This window comes from Tympanuchus pallidicinctus, unplaced genomic scaffold (assembly GCF_026119805.1).
Source record: "Tympanuchus pallidicinctus isolate F22 unplaced genomic scaffold, pur_lepc_1.0 scaffold17, whole genome shotgun sequence".
NCBI classification, from domain to species: Eukaryota; Metazoa; Chordata; class Aves; order Galliformes; family Phasianidae; genus Tympanuchus; species Tympanuchus pallidicinctus.
In genome coordinates, this window is record NW_026294690.1 from 4527600 (window position 1) to 4545075 (window position 17476).

A 17476-nucleotide genomic window follows, 5' to 3' on the forward strand; every position below is an offset into this window, starting at 1 on the left:
TATAAATTTCTCTGGCACCACTGAAACTACAGAAACTGGTAAGATACACCTCTGTGGATTCCCACATAGTGTACAGTCACAACTAGCAAGCTGTACTAGCATAATGGCAGTGGAAGTGCAGAATGAGATACCTGAAATAATGTTTGTGTTCCAGCGTATCTTATCACAAGGTCACTCACAGTTTAGAGCAGACACATATTTGGGCTAATATGAGCTGGGACAGCAGCCAGTGTAATGTTAGGTCAAGATAGAGAATCACAGTTTTTATGGATTCTACTTGGAAAAGGAGAGTAATGGGTCCAGGATCTCTAAGCTGCTATTCTAGGAAATACAAATTCAATAAAGCTGAAAAAACAGTGAAAATTCTGTGTTTTAAGCAAACTTTATATAAAATGCAGATTTAGATTAAGGCTATAGAAAAACAAGAGCCTAATAAGATACTTACAGAAAAAAAATTGTTTTATAAAACAGGTACAAGCTTTGGGTTGACACCTGTTCTGAAATATTTGGTGGTTTGGACATCTGTGCTGTTAAAGCTGTGCATGGAAAGGATGGAAAAGATTATATTTTTGAGGTAAGCAATCCCACTCTTTTCAATAAATGCTTTATATATTACAGATATGGAAATGAAGAACATTTGTGACAGTTAAGCATTGGCTTATTTGTGTTTCTGGAAATACTGTATTTTTGAGCAATGTTTAAATCATACTACAAAGCCACAAGTCCAAGTTAGTGGCAACACTTGCTGGAAAATGCAATCATATCATATGGTAATGTTTTGTAGTGCTAGAGGAAATGTACACGGCCTGCAGAACAAAACCAAATGTAGATGTCATATTTTCCCAGCCCTTGTGACTTCTTTCCTGATCAGGCTTAACAGTTTTTCCTGGAAGGTTTATAGATAGCATTTTCCCAGGGGAACCCCAACAAAATTGTATCTTTACGTGGAAAGGCAAATTAAGAATGAAGTGGAAACAGTTTTATTTTTTTCTATCCTAAATGTTAATTTAAGATCTGATTCCTCATGAAAATCCAATGCTAGAACATATTGTTGTGGATCATTTTGAAAAGTTTTTTTCATGTACCTTAATTATGGATAAATATAACTTTGTCTAGCCATGAAGCAATCACTTGCCAAATACACAATTTAGAGGTTTGTATTTGCTAAAGGAAAAACTAAGGCATTTTTTCCAAGCCATGACAGTAATCTGGGATCCAGAAAGAGGCAATGGATGGACCTCCTCCTTTAGTTATCCATACCCATTTCAAACAAAAAAGCTTTGCATAACAAAAATTTTTGTTTTGTCACAGGGTTAAATTTTTCTAATTTCATAAATTTACTTACAATTATTGCAAGTGCTAAGAATTCCCAAGTCAATTTATAACACTTTAAAGGGCTGAACAGCTTGCAGAATTAAATCTTCAGCAAAACAAATATAATTAATGCTTACCTGCTGAGATGCTGAGGAATAGTGAAGAAATCCTGTATGCTTAGTCTACCCGGCCAAATCAGAACTTACTGTTTCTTACTGCATTGTAACTCACTGTAGCATAAAATTTAGTTTCACACTAGACCTTTCTTTTATTCCTCCATATAGTGCAGTCTGTCCCACCAAAAGTGTGTATTAAAACTATTGCTTGCCCTGTAAATCTGTCTGAGATTTGACAAAGTAGAAAAAATGTATTCTCCTCTTTCTGAAAACGAACCACTCTGACTTCTGATGAGACATATAAACAAAAATCCTGAACATAATATCTGCTATGTGTGCTACTTCGCTCCTTGGCTGTAGTCACAGCTCTGTCCCAGACATTGTTGACTTAATGGGAAGTCTTAGATCTCTGCAGCACTCAGGCTTTCACAGCTTCCCAAAGCTTTGCAGGATACCTGCAGTAACTCTGCTCCCTAAATGTCTCAGAAGGTGAGGCTCAGCATTTTTGATGCGCTCCAGTTTGTCTACGTCCAGTAAATTGAGTTACTTCATTCCAGTTTGACTGCTTTAAGCAATGCATTTTTACCCTACAATTTTAACTATAAAATAATGGTATACAAATAATAAATAACAAAATAATGAATAAGATATGAGACCTTATTTATCTAATAAGTTAACAGGTAAAAACTGATACATCATATGCAAAAGATACAAAGCTAGACTGGAAGTACATTCAGCAAGTACGTTATTGTAGAAACTGGAGATTTCAGATGTAAAACGCTCTTGTGACTTACAGACTGGAGCTAAAGCTCATCTGGTAAATGATTGTCATTAGTCTCTCCACCTCAGGTCTTACATTCCCCTTTCATCTTGCTGTTTTCTGCTTCCAGTGGAAATGAAAGAAGTCTTCTTTATTTTATTTGACAACTCTGTTGCATTCTTTCTTGCAAACTGCTATCACGCTGAACACTCTTCACTTTCATTCACTGAAATCCAGTTTCAACATTTTTGATACTTCTTAGATTTGTAAGCAAAGGCAGAAATCAACATCAGCTTCCACTGAAGTCAGTGTACATGGAGAAACTTTCTGCATCAGGCCTGGTTGGCTCATTGGGTGGGAGAAGGGGGAGAAGTTTTCTGACAATTAAGTAATCAATGAAAATTATGTAATGGAACAGCAAAGTACCTAACTTCCTGCTTCTGAACAAATGTCCTGATCTTCCATGCCAGATGCAATCCTAATTAGACTTCAAAAAGAAATTAAAAAAAAAAAAAAAGAGAGAGAATTTCAGAATGATTCTCAGTAATTAAGATGGGAGAAGAACGTTTTACAGGAACTTAATACATACATATGTATTGACAAAGGTGTTCAGCAAAAGCTTTAGAATATGCATAATTGAAAAAAGAGTTTTTAAATACCCACAGTACTTAAGTATTCCATGTAACAGTACGTGTGCTTCCAAAAAATTATTCTTAACTACTGTTAGAAAATGCAACACTTAAATCAATGTTAAATGACTATTTCTGGAAAACTGTTTAATTATTATTAACTGTATAATTATTATTATTAATTATTTCATATTGTTCATTACTTTCATATCCTATATCAATAATTTTATTTTGGTGATGTTGCCATTCAGCTGCTTTGTGATGGTCATTTTGTCATTTTGCTTTCTTTCATTCCCCAAAAATGTGGAGCAACAGATTGTACCAGGGGCTGATGCTACAGAGTCAAAATAACACGGTGTCTCCTGAATGTAATATTCTAGCTGCACTTCTTAGAATGCAGCATAGTAAAGTGATTTTATTTTAATCTGTGACCTAGTACGGTACTCTTGCATTGCAAGTAAGAATGTGTTGGTTCTTAATGTTCAGGTCCAGTCATCACACCCAACTTTTCAAGATGATAAACTCACTATTTTAGTTTCTCCAGTAGTTTCTCTTCTCTATGTATGATTGAAGTGATGACAATTTGACAACTTATTCTATGAGAATTTGAGAACATATTCCAACCCTCCATGGCCATGCAATTTATGAAAAGTATGCTTGTTGTTTAAGTAGAATAATGCCTGCTGTGTACGTAGAGTAATGCCTGCTCAGGTGTAATATAGAAGGTTTAGAAAGCTAAAAAGAAAGAAAGATAAGAAGGATGTTTAGTGACACTGATGTATAATTTCAACACATAATTTCTACATACATAACTGTTCTTAAGAAATAGAAATATACAGATGCTAATTACTATTAACTTCTTGTAGCTGCCTTCCTGCTGGGATATGCATGTTCCTTTGACCAAGTAATGTAATAACAAATAACAAGAAATGCCTTCTCACATTTTTAGCTTTTGGTTCTTAGTTTGGATGCATTTTATTGATCTGAGTCTGTTTTATTGCGCTGCTTTGTGCACTGGCATCTTTGTACTTTTTAAGCTACTCTAGATATTTTCATGAGTTCAGGCCAATCCTACCATTATGTTCCAAACATTATAAAACAAACACATTCATCCTTCCACCTGCTGTAAATGTGACACCCATGGGAACTTTGAAGTGTTCATTTGAGCCTTCCTGTTATGCAGATGAGGGGTAACTTATGCAGACCAATCTGCCAGAAGACAGCAAGGACAAAACACTGGAGTCACAGTATCATGCAAATGTAATACAGCCTCTCTTTTTCTGTGAAGCTGCAAGTTCTCTACAGTTTTCTTAGTTACTAAGAAGTAACTTTGCCTTTTAAAAGAACAAGGTTTTCTAAAACTTGTTCCCCAGAAAAGAATTATCTTCTCTAGAGCAACCTCGTGGGGTTTGGGGTGTTATTGTTTGGTTGGTTTGTTGTAGGGTTGGTTTTGGTGTTTTTTGCCTTTTACTTCTGTACTCCAAAGAAGCATCTCCAAACCTCTTCAAATGAATGAATTGAAAGGGCTGTCAGGTTGCTCAGGAGGAATCCCAAGTCATTTCTGTGTGTAACAGTCAGCTGTTGGTATAGTTCCTATTCTTCTTACTTCAATTTGAATACTCAGCTGCCAAGCATCATTACACCAGAGACAAGTTGTAGAAATTAGAATTTTAAGAACACATCATTTCAACATACAATGTTTTAACCACTTCATCAATTCTTGATAATAGGCATCAAATTAAGGTCCATTAAGCTTTAAAAACTTAAATGAGAAAGAATTCAATTTTTCATTTTTACAATTAATATTTCTGTAGTTCAATAATAGAAGGAACACAAAATGGAGTGTTTCTTGTTCCTGACCACTGAATAATACCTTTTTCATGACTCATTTCTGGAAAACCAAGCCTCAGGGAAACAAAACAGAAAGCTCATATAGTGATGATGAATGCAGTAAAAACAACAACAACAAAAAAGAACAGAATCCTTTAAAGTGGCCTCATGGATAGTTACCAAATTTTGCTCAAAAGTGAATGGGGGAGTGGGTGGGGATGGCTGCTGCAGGTGTCCTATTTCTGCTTATTTTTATCCTAAGCTATATTAAAATCAGCTTCTAAGTGGGTTATAACCTAGCAAGATGCACAACATGTGGATTTCCTAAGAAATGTTTTCAGGAACTGTAAAATAGTTTAAGAAATTAAAAAAACAGAATTTGATTTTTTTGAAGTCCCAGTGTAACAGACACCATTTCTGAAGGTGCTGCAATTGTTTCACCTACTAGAAAATATACCAGCAGCTTTTCTAAAACGTATCTGTTTCACGAGATCTGATGATGCGGCACCAGCTATAAGCATGCTGTCTTTTAAAGACTTGCCTATTTCCATATTCACTGTCCGGAATAATACTGGCTAAAGTACACAAAAGAATAGATGAGAAGGGAGTAAAGGTGACAAAACCTGTATCTCATGCAGTGTTTGTGTTCAATTTACCTGTGGCTGTACTTCCTTTGAAATGTTATTCATACTATTTGATGACAAGTTTAAGGAGCCCAAGACTGTAATACTGTACATCCATGTGCTCAGAAGCTAAACTCACTTATTATTCTATCTGAATCATATCCAGTTCCAAAACTGAGCACCAAATACCGGACATGAAAATATATTCCTTTAGTATTATTTTGTGATATTATTATAAGAGGTGTCTCATAAATCATAGACATTTTTAGAATGGAAGGGAGATCTGGGTGTCACTTTGTCCAATTGCTCAAAGCACATCTAACTCTCACGTCGTTCAGGGCCCATCCTTAAAGACATAGGAGAGGGAGATTTTTCTGTTTCTTTTCATTCCAGATAGAAAAGCAGTTACATAAGTTTGTCTTCAGGCTGTTGGGTCCCTCACAGTTTGATTCACTTTCTCAGCCATCGTTATTCTTTTTCTGCAAATCTTGTTATTCACTCACTGCAGGAGGGACTGTAAAAATTTTCCTAGCAGCCAATGTCTCCCTCCAGTACTGTCCCTGCCAACTTCTCAGGTGTGGTTACATTTCCAATTACAAACAATTCCTGCATCTGCTGTAGAGACCTCTGGGAAAGCCCCATGATTACTTCATATCCAGTCACTTCCTTACTTCTCAGAAATTACACCACCTTCTCTTACATCCCACTCAATCTTAAATGACCTTCTCAAACTATTACTTGTTCTTAATGTCAGTTACTTTCCCCGTACTTAGAACTCTTCATTAAATTCTCTTTCAGCCTCTGCTTTTCTGGTCAAAGTTTTCACCACAACTGCAGACATCCAGGTCCCATAAAAAAACACAGAAGAAAATAGCAACAATACAATCCAGCTTCTCTTATTCATAGACCAAAGTAAATGTTTTGGGTTGTTTTTTTTGTTGTTGTTGTTTTTTTTCCTCAGTCCTCACACTCTCAAGCATAGACCTTCAAAATTCCTTTGATTTCTGATGAAATTAATTGCTACTCCCTCTGCACTTAGCTTCTCTTGAATCTCCCAGGTCTTTTTCCATGTGAAATCCATGCACTGTTCTCCTGTCAGACTCCCTATGCACTTCTGACTGGCAAGCCTTCTATCTGTTCATTCTTATTCCTCTCAGCATCCTGACAAACAACTTTTTCTCTTACCATGCCACAGTCTTTTACATTTGCCATTCCTCTTATCTCTGCAACTCCATCTTTCCCAGCACCATTTCTTCATAAAGCTGTAGATAAGAGATCTTTCATAATTCTTTGGTGGTTGATATTTTATGTACTGGAGAAGTATGTGTAGACAATGGCAGCGTAGTTTCTGCTTCATAATGGTGAGTCCTTTGCAATTACTGGTGTTTTATATTTGCACTGGCTCTCTTATTAATCCCATCCCATTTCCTTTGATGGTCATCAGAAATAAACAGCATTTCTCTTTTCTTTCTTACCAGTCTCAGTTTTGCAGCCAAAATCTCAAATACTTACCTTACACACAGAAGCAACAGCAGAAGGCACAAATTCACTGAAGGGTCATATCACTGAAAGGTGTTTTATTTTATCACAGCATTTTGTTGACTTAATCATCCTGCTGTAGTTTCCATATTACTGCTAATATATAGTTGGTCTCTCACAGTTTATCATAAAGTTGTGTTAACTGCATTTCAGCATATGTTTTATGGGTGATAAGAGAAATTCATCCTATAGAATTGGGTACTGAAATGCATTTAAATCAAAGATGAAAGCAGTATGAGCTGAGTAATGATAGTTCATAGTGATCTATGTTTTTACTGACATCTACAAAAGTAACACTTTAATCCATATAAATTGCAAACGTCTTTCTTCTATGAAATCTTCATAGTGGGAAATTCCAGTATTTTAAATAGCTAAACTAGATACTGAAAAAAAACCTGGCAAAGTGTTTAAAGGATATTTTAGGACTAGTAAAGAGTGTCAATAGGCTGTTTATAAACCAGGATGCTGTCTGTGTTTAAACTTTGCCAAGCCCTCTAAGGAGAGAGGAGCCATCATGACATTCCTATTAATCATTCACAAGTTTTAAAAACTCTGTTGGTGTTACACAAAATATTTCAATTCTTAAGATATGCTTGTATAAAACATTAGTGATTTCTGATAACTTTCATTCATTATTTTACTAGGAAGGAGAATAAAAGCACAGCAGCAGCAACAGTATAGCAGCTAACAAAAGGGTTTTTAATCAACATCAAAACCTGTCACAGTGACAAAAGGTTCTCAAGGACAAATGGCTGGTTTTTTATGCCATATGTATTTGAATCTGCCTCAGTAGGTGAACACGGCAGCTATACTTACAAACACTATCTGACTATCTTCAAGAAATTAGATTTTTAAGATTTTGTTTAAAATACACCTGAGGTGTTCAACAGAGGCTCCTCTGGATCTAAGGAGTGATCTGCTTGAAGATTTCCACATAATAAGCCCTTCAGTGTTAAATCCAAGTCAGCTAAGCATTGCTGAATGGCACGGCCACAAACCAGTTCTGACCAAATTGATGCTTATCTACCAACCATTCTGTCAAGCCCAGCAGGGCATATTCACTAATTCAACAACTTGGATCGTTGGCAGTGAGTCTGAAAGCTTCACACGTTGTGAGAACTTAAACTGCTCAAGTTGTGGTACTGAGTTCCATGGCATTAACCAAAACTAGCACACTTTTGTCTGGGACACAGAGGAAATATAAGGGATGTCTAAACTACATTAAGAGTTGGAACCTTGACATACATTATCTCTGTTTAGAGATATTCTAATTTCATACTCATGTTTCAAGACACATGGGGTGAAAATCTAAAGGAACCTACCAAATTAGACTGATTTATCTATGCTGCTTCTGGCAGCTGTCACAAATTACCAGTCTAACAATGATAACTCTTAATATTCTTCTGTCAAATCATATATCTGTCATAGGTAAAAGTCCAGCAATAACTTATCATTTATTTTAGTTTAGGATCTGCACAGTAATTTTCCATTCCAGTATATTGAAACATACTCAAAACTTTATGTTCTTTTCTTTTGCTACTTTGATGCGAAGTTTAAAGCAATGCTGTCTAATAACTAATTTTTCTTATGAAACTGTTCCATCTGAGCAGCCAAAGGGTATTTTACAACTGGTATTAATCAAAATTAATTCAAAATCCCTTCAAAATCTGAACAGAATAGACTTCATGTTATTTTATAGCTGTCAAAGCTGAGCTGAGGTAGATGAATTACCAATGTAGATGCGGAGTTTTGAGCAACACCTCAAAGCTGCTTCTTTCATCCCTGGCCAAAGAATGACAACTTTTCAATGTGTTCTGGTAAACAGCGTGCAAATAACTCCCAAATACACTTATGTGTAAGCAGTTGTAGAAGCATTTGGAAATAGAAACTCAGAGTCAGAGCCCAGTCCTCTGGATCTTCATCCTATCTAATCCTTTGGCAGGATCTTATTTTAGGCAACTTCTTTCATGGTAATTCCAAATATATTTTTTAATGTAAGTGGATCTTGAAGAAAGTGAGGTTTCCTTTCTCACACCTGTCATGCTTCTTCACTCAAGCCTTTCTTCTTCATACATTCATTCGTCTTTAGGAAACATTTGCTCTAGATCTCAACTATTATTTCTTTGTTTGCTTTAGGTTTATTTCAAATTCTCTTTGCTGTGAGAAAGCTTAGAGGAGACATCCTAGATTTGAAAATCCCAAAGCAAATGTTGTCAGCACTTTGATTGCCAGTATGCAATGTTAGTGTCTCTCATAAATCAACAAACAGAAGAATAATGTAAACACTTTTGGGCTTCAAGCTAATATTATCAGAACAAAGTCTTTGTCAGCATCACTAAGAATTTCTATAGCACTATAAAGAGATAGTGTGCAATGTAAGGTAGTGGGTTGAGGAGAGTTTTGTTGGCCCTACTATATATACCTCTTCATCCCATAGAATTCAGAACCACCAGCTTTATTCCCTTCAGTCTGATCACTGTGACAGCCCAACAAAGAACAACATTCTTCCACTTTGTGAATATTTTGCATAATTGGGTCTTATCACAAAATTTCGGTATCTTCCCTTCAACAACACAAGCTGAGTAATTAATGGAAAAAGCTCAATGTGCCAACTTACATCAGAATCAGCTTCTCCAGTCAAACTAGCCCTGCATGCTGTCAGCAGAGCCCTTTTCCAGTCCTTTTGCTAGAGATTGAGTAGGAGTGAGTGACATTTATGAAGTTTCTCTGATCATGAGCACTCCCAATTGTGCTAATTTTCTGCCAACTGTGGCAGAAAAAGTCTTCCAGCAGTCTCTTGATTTTGTTGAACCTTTTCAGTCCTCTTCCATTTACCTGCAATGGAGAAGAGAAGCCAAAGACACACAGGGCAGTTCACTGCTGAATGTACTATAACACCTCCATATAATTCACTGATCTAGGTCACCTTCTAGATCTGGGCAAAATCCATAAGGATTCCTTCTTAATGATGCTTTCCTTCTTCATCCACCACCATCCTCTCTCTTACCAGCACAGCTTACTTCTGCATCAACTGCAAGATGTGTCCACTCTAGTGAGAAATTTTGTGTGACATTTTTCATCTGGCACACACTGGAAATTAGATGGACACAATTCAGTTTGTACAAACAATCTAACTGGGTCAGACACAATAACAGCCATCAGGTATATTACCACTAATGTAGTCCAACTGCTTTATCCTTTACAGTCATTTATTAATTGCTAATATTACTGCTTGTGTTGTAGGCTTCGGTCACTTGTGATCCACATCCATGAGATACACCAAAATGCAGAGCTGCAGATGACACGCTGTCACCTTTTTCTGAATTGAATGAAAGACTGCAATTTCTCAGAAGCAAATTAAATCCTCTGTGATTGCAGAAATAAGAATGTCTATTGCCATTGTGAATAGCAGTCAGGGTCACTTTGTAATCCTTCTATTTCTCATGAAACACACAGAGATGCATCAAAAATAGGTTCCCTGTAAAAGTAACAGTACCTCTGAGTAAATGAGAGATCCTTACAGCCCACTGAAGCAAACAGAATTCTGTGTTAGTTTTATCCACTAGAATAGCTGAATGAAAATGCTGCACTGTGTTGACCAGTAACATGTACCAAGGAAAGAAGTACGTTTTGATCGGTCGGTCTGATATTCTGTTTTATTATGTTTTGTTCTGTTGGTTGTTGGGTTTTTTTGCTTCAGCTGCATTGCAGCCATGCTGCTTTTCAAAACAGCCCATCAGTAACAACAAGATCTTGTTACAAAGTTTTCTCTAATCAATAAGGATCCTTGCTGTGAGAGCAGAAATCCAACAAAGAGCTGGGTAGCTGAAGGTCTAGTTGGTATTTCCATGTTCTAATTCAGTTGATGATCAGAGCTGAACCACAACAACACCTGAGAGAAAAAAAATCCTCAAAAATGTAGCTTAGACAGCAGTGCAGACAGGTTCCAGCAGTCAAGAGAATAGCCTAAAAAATCTCATATTCCTTATCTGCTATAGCTGTGAGCTTCCCACCAGAATCATGTTCCTTAAAGAGTGCATGCCCACGTCCTGTACTGCAGCTGTATGTTGCTTGGAGATTAGAAAGAGATGATGTGGTAAAACTGCTGTTCTTTTGCTCTGCTGATCCACATCCGGCACTTGGGCTTTTTTTGTTTTTTATTCTGGTATAACTTGTACCATTTATACAGATCCCATTTGTGTTTAGTTTCTTTTTCTTTTGTTTTTAAAGATGACCTGATATTCTACACAGATGTGGAATAAGTTTACTTTGGTGCCATATTTTATTTTACAGGTAATGGACTGTGCAATGCCTCTGATCGGTGAGCATCAGATCGAAGACAGGCAACATATAACTGAATTAGTTGTAAGCAAAATGAACCAAATGTTGTCCAAAACTCCTATACCATCTCCTCAGAGACCCACTGCCACTCAGCAGCCTCAGGTAGGAAATCTCTGTCTTTAAAATAAAGCAACTTTTTCTATAATGTTACACTCAACATTTTCCTTCAAGAATCTGGCTGGACAGCTATGCAGATGTACTCTCAGCTACAGCAATTCAAGAGCTTTTCAATATGTCTGTTGGATTTGTCATGATTGAGTGAGATGGATGGACGTAACTGAGTAGTGCAGGGTTTTTTTTACTGTTTTGTTGATATGATTCTACAAGTAAATTGTCAGCTCTGGATTCTGTGAATTACTGGGTTTTGTATTATTTTTTTTCAGCTTCATCTACATGAAATGTTATAGAAGTTTAAATATCACAACAGTCTTTGCCCTGAGGATATCAGTAAGAGTGCTAAGATAATTCTTGCTCATGTGCATTTCTGACCTTACTTATATGATCATCTTTTGATGTGCTACAATTCAGGAAAATGCCTCTCAAATCTAGGAAACTCCTGAAATACGCTTAGCATTCTATCAAACTAGTTTCAAAGATTGAAAAGGAACGATTTTCATCTATTGTATTTCATACAGTCTGATAATTAAAGCATGTTAACCACAGAATTCTGCCCTTTGCTTTGCTACCAGCTGTCCTTCAGACTTTGGTCATTATCCTCATTTCCATTTCTGTGCTTACAAATCCAAAGTCTCTTTTATTGACACTTCAGAAAATTTCTGTGGGTGTCATTAATTTGTACAAGGTTTTAAGAGCATAAAGAGGCCACCTAAGTGCTAAACAGCAGCTCTTATCAGTTCATAGGCTAGGCAGCAGGTCTAATCAAGAACAGCATTACTAGCTTCAACTTTCAGGTGCTTCTTTTAATATACTGAAGGAATAAACCATGACAATAAACTATTAAGGACTGCTGCTTGGTACCAGCGCAGCTCCATGCTGATCAGTTAATTAACAAAGTAATCCAAACTATATTACAGTAATTACCAAGCCAAAATCGAGAATCTATTTTTACTGCCAGTAGGCGCCATACCAGGTAAACAGTTTGAAAACAGTTTTGTGGCATACCTCAGACAGACGAGTTCTTGAGGTAGGGTGACTAATTTGTTCTTCAAATATATCATCATGCTTTAAGTTATAAAAATACACCATCCCACATAAAAAATTGGTGTGGCTTCTATTTATATTACAGCCACTCAAAGCTAAGCACAAATTGCTGAACCACACACAATGGAGACGTTTCCATCCAGCATGACTCACGTTTATTGTATAGAGCACCGAAAAAGAGGGACAATAAAGGCAGAAAATAAATCACCTCATACCAAATGCAGTTTTTTCTGAGACTGTAAAATTAGTCATACGTACAAATGAAGGAAAGTGTCAAACCCAGAGCTGCCCAAAGATTTATCAACACAAATCAAAATTTGTAGCAATAATGGACAGATTCACAGTGACTTCGATGCTTTAAATCACTAAACCTAAGGTCCTTTGTAAGCATGCTTCCCTGGATTTCAAAGAAGGCAATGATGGAAAAATGTTTGTGGTTACTGGTGTCATACAAAGAAATTGGTTACCTGTTGTATGTAAATACAGGTTTTTATAATTTCCACCTAAAACTGCCTACAGAGGACCAGATCTAGAATGAAAACAGGACAGGCAACATTTTTAGAAAGTTTCTAAATTCCTCAGTCATTTCTGTCACCCATCATGTCCATGAAAAGGAATTTTTTCCTGTTAAGCAAAGAAGCCTTAGATGAATCAAAAGATAGTATCAGCTGGTGAGCTGCTGAATGTCTACCGTGTTTCCACTGATAAGTCTAGGTTACTGAAGAACTCAGCCTTTACTAAAGGCAACAGAATGTGATTCAACATTAATCTTACCTGCCTTATCGTGTCCCTTACTTATAAATTACAGTTGACCAAAATCAGAGATACATCCCTTCAGAATGTTTGCAATATTATTTACATTTCTCAGTTAATCTGCTTCCTTAAAATTTTCCTTCTTACATTACTCACCAGCTTAGGTCAGACAAATGGGATCTAAATTCCTATAGAAGATGCCATTTGCAAACACCATTAATCTTCTCAGGGAGACAATCATGAGTATTCAAATCAGATACCTCCTTATGCGCAGTTCGTTATTAACTGGGTTGTTTTCCTAAGAATACAATTAGTCTGTTAAACCAAGCTGTCCTTTACTTCTTTGAACAGATTTCTTCCTTTCTAATCTCAGGCATTATTTTCTATCCTTGAACAATAAGGCCCATTCACCTGCAGAGAAAGGAGAGACAGTGCATATTCATGCAGTCCCTATAAAACTGAAGCCAGGAATTCATCCCAAATAAAGTATGTGCGTGTCAGTGCGTGGTCTTAGAGACTAAAGTAACACAAATACCAAAAAGTCAGATGAGTCGTTTACAGCCATAGAAGTGCCATATTTTGAATTCCCCTATTATCTACGTTTGGGTGTTTTTAATTATTTATGATGTATCTGTGGCATTGGGTTCATCATGCAAGAAAACAATGTTTCAGTTTACAAATGCCCTCCATGGTCAGTACTGTTCCAATTAACTAGTAATCCATCAGAAAACAGTGATTAGGAAAACAAGTCTTTGTTTAGAGCTATGCAGCCAAATCCTGATGGAAGTGATTGGCCTTGGAATATGTTTTGAAGGCCAGCAAAGTTCCCTCTGTCAGAGTGCCAGTAGTGAATTCCAAAAATAAGAACCTCAGACAACTCTGTTGCTCATGTTAAAAACTCAAAAGTGCAGATCCCGTGATTCTTAAACTTGTTTGAGATATCAACTTATTTACTAATTTGTTTATAAACCTTTCATAACAAGATACACTGAAAAGAAGAGGAATAATCAGTGAAGGTGAAAGCACCGGTGCACAGTTCTTTCTGTTGCTCCTCTCCCCCCTGTCTGTGCAGCCAACAAACTGTCGTGCTTTTGTGGTCTCAGCTTTCTGCATACCTTTGACAGCATGATCAAACCATACCAGGAAAGAGAGCATTTTGAGTTACAGGACTCAAAACTTACCAGTTTTGTTTTTATCAGTCACTTCACGAGTCTTCCCACTACAAAGAAAAGCAAGAATCCCTGGACAGCTTTATCTGCCTTATATAACTGTAAATTCAAACACGTACTTCATTTCTATTTATTTTTTAAAAATGACAGCTTGTTTTACATACAGCCATGATGAAAACGTTCAGTAGAAATATATCTAGGAATGTGATTTCTGTGGATTTTTTCCATGAAATGAACCAAAATCCAGGTGTTCTACTTGTAGGCAATAAATGGAAATCCAAATTTCCTCCTTTTGCAGCCTTTTCTAACTTTTGAAAACTCTTCTAAGAAGCCTCTCTCAAATCCTTCCTTAAAATACAAAACAGTACATAAAAGTACCCAGTGAAATGCTCCAGGTAGAGGAATCGCTTAACTCTGTCTCCATCTTTTGACAGGAAGGATCACTGCTGAAAGTTCTGCTGTGTGGATTTGCAAAACTACAGGCGGTTGCTCAGTAGAGGCTATTTTATGAGTGCTTCTGTAGCAACATTTATATATAAAGCAATATTAGTAAAACACATTCAAAGCTGCGTATCAAATCATGATACCTGTAGTGATTAAGCAAATTCTTTGTAAAATATTACATTATGCAATAATATTGCCATAACATTCAAATGATTACAGTGATATTAGCAGTTGAAAATAAGGAAAATCATATTAAGAAAATCTCAACAGCTCTGTTGAGATCACGCTGCATTATCAACCACAGAACAAGGAAGTTTATATCCCTAATGGAAGGAAGAGATGCATGCACCAGAGGCACAATATCCATAACCACATAAAATCTCAAAGAGCGGAGCATTCCCCAGTATCCTGGTTACTTTCTATTTAAGAGAAAGAAGTAGCACACCAGCAAAATGTAAATAAATAATGCAGAAGTGGAGGATGGTGCTTTAATTGTTTTGAGACCAGAACAGCAGAACTTGGCGTATTTCCTTTCATAACATTCTATTTTAAAACATTTTCATACTTTCTTTACTTTCTACCCAGAGGGAAGTTCAGTGCAATTACTTTAAGTTCATTACAGCATCAATGAGCTCCTCCTCACCCCTCTTCTGCTACACAGACATATGGTTGATTTTTTCTAATTTTTGTCTTTATCTTATTTGTTCTTCACTCCCTGCGCCCCCATGTGATTTGACTGCAGCCAAACAGTTCTCTCCTGTTTATTTTACTACACTGAGAGAGCAAATTGAACCAAATGTGAACACAGAGTGGATAAAAAGTATTAGCTCCAGAGAGAAAAGCAAACTTATCAAGTTATCTATTCTTGTGCTTCCATAATAGTGGCTACAGTTCTACTCCATTCCATCTGTTGTATTTGCTATTTCTTTATTTCAAAGCAAACTCCTTGTGATGAGCAGCATTTTTTTTAACCACTGAAGCTTTTATGCGAGGTAGACAATAGGGTTACTTGATTTGATCTTAACTGAAGGGAATACACGCGACTGGGAAGGATCCCTGTAATCCATCATGGAGTTTTATGGAAATCTATTAGTCAGTATTCATCTGCTTGTTACGAAAAGTAAATTTTTCTGCGCTGAAGTCCAGGCATGGATCTCATTTCTGAATGATGCTCTGCTTTGCAGTCTCACAGAAGTTCACCTGCAGTGTAACAGTTGATTAGTTGAAGAGCATCTGGGCCAAGATTAGGGCTGCTAGAGCTTTGTGTCATCCATCAGCTGCTAATGCTAAACCTACTCACATTAGCCAGGCTATCTTCATACCACCAATCAGCACCACCTCCAAGAACTTGCTGTCACAGTCCCTCTCCACTTATTGCAATACTCTTTTCATAAACATTTGGGAAAGGAAAGACTGCCTTCTATATGAATGAGGGTAAACATAGAGTTTGAGTACTAATACATGAAAATCCTACTGAATTGATGCAAAGCAAATCATTCCCTGTTGTAATTAAATCTACAATAACAGACAGCAAGAGTAATTTATGAACTGCTTGCCTTAAGCATGTCACTAAATTAGCTGATGAACCCTAAAACTATATGTGCTGTATTTCTTTGGTAGACATTTAATTAGGAGATAAATGGCAGCCATATCATCTGTTCATAAAGAGACACACATGGATTTGTGGAGTAGTATCCGAAAGAAATTCAGATCGTAAACATACTCAAGAGATTAGCCTGACTTTCTCCTTGCTTATGGCAAGGCAGCACGGAGATTCCATGCTATTACTATATGCCTCTTCAATTATTTGTATCTCCAAACCATGACATCACTGACTCTGTATGAACAAAGCAGTTTACCTAGCCATTAAACAGAGAGCATATCTGTGCAGCTGGTAACTGAGTATCTTCTGTGGTCTACATTAGTGTACAATGAGCTCTTTTTATGGTGTGTGGGTACCTCAGAAAGTTTCTTTACACTTTGACAGCCATCAGTGACTACTAACGAAATCCTATTACTTATTCTGTACTACTTGTTCTCTGCATCTGCCTAGAAGTCCTTTTAAACCATAGTTCCTAGGAAGCAAACTGCTTGTTACGTTAAGATGTTTATAGACTTATTGTTGTGACTCAGTGGAAAAGCAGTCAGGCAGCAGCAAGATGCCCAAATAGTCAGAAAATCTAAGACTACTATCGAGACTCATTAAGAATATTGCTGAGCCATTTATCCACAATAAGAACGCTAAAAAATACGTTTAAGGTCATGTAAGTCATAAAGGCATTCTTTCAATTGTAAAGTAAACAATGTTTGCAAGTTCTCTGTTAAGCTGCTGGTTCGCTCTGCTCACTGCGCTGCGTTCTGCTTCCTTGAGTCCCAGCGACACCTCGTGGCCTCGTCTTTGTGGCAGCTGATGTCCTGACTGCCTCCAGCACGGCAGAGCACTGCAGCACACCGCAGGAGCTGCACCGCCCTGAGCAACAAGTTGGGTACATTTTACCCACGCGAAATGCTCTCTCTCCTGCAATTTCTGATACCTCTATTATCATGCATTTACACCATTTAATTTCAGTGGTTACTTAGTATGTACATATATCTAATTGTATATATATATATGTGCAATATTCAGCTTTGTGTATTTGAACAAGAGAAGATTATTTTAATCAAAGGGGCTTTTTTAACATTTAGTTATTTTACCTTTGTGAAAATACAAGAAAAGCAGTTGTTATGATTTCAGATCCTAATGATTTTAGATCCTAATGCATGGGATTAAGAAAAACAGAAGAAAATAGAATTGTAA

General features: G+C 36.8%; 2 protein-coding genes across 16 annotated transcripts in view; one reads left to right on the top strand and one right to left on the bottom strand.

The window, feature by feature from the left end:
• The window catches only part of SYN2 (synapsin II), a 143488-nt gene that overhangs the window by 110115 nt on the left and 15897 nt on the right, over positions 1 to 17476 (top strand). For all 5 annotated transcript variants that reach the window (XR_008205739.1, XM_052679040.1, XM_052679043.1 and 2 more), the window contains exons 9-10: positions 472 to 574; positions 11105 to 11254. Coding sequence is in view for 4 of the 5 variants with exons in the window: in XM_052679040.1 (XP_052535000.1) it covers positions 472 to 574; positions 11105 to 11254 (253 nt within the window). In the remaining variant the exon portion in view is untranslated. The remainder of the gene's footprint in view (positions 1 to 471; positions 575 to 11104; positions 11255 to 17476) is intronic.
• TIMP4 (TIMP metallopeptidase inhibitor 4) overlaps positions 1 to 17476 on the bottom strand; it is a 108743-nt gene that overhangs the window by 45684 nt on the left and 45583 nt on the right. The window contains exon 1 of one of the 11 annotated variants that reach the window (XM_052679054.1): positions 446 to 540. The exons of the other annotated variants lie outside the window; for them this stretch is intronic. The gene's annotated coding sequence lies outside the window, so the exon portion shown is untranslated. Of the gene's footprint in view, positions 1 to 445; positions 541 to 17476 lie in introns of those variants that run through there. 11 annotated transcript variants of the gene reach the window in all.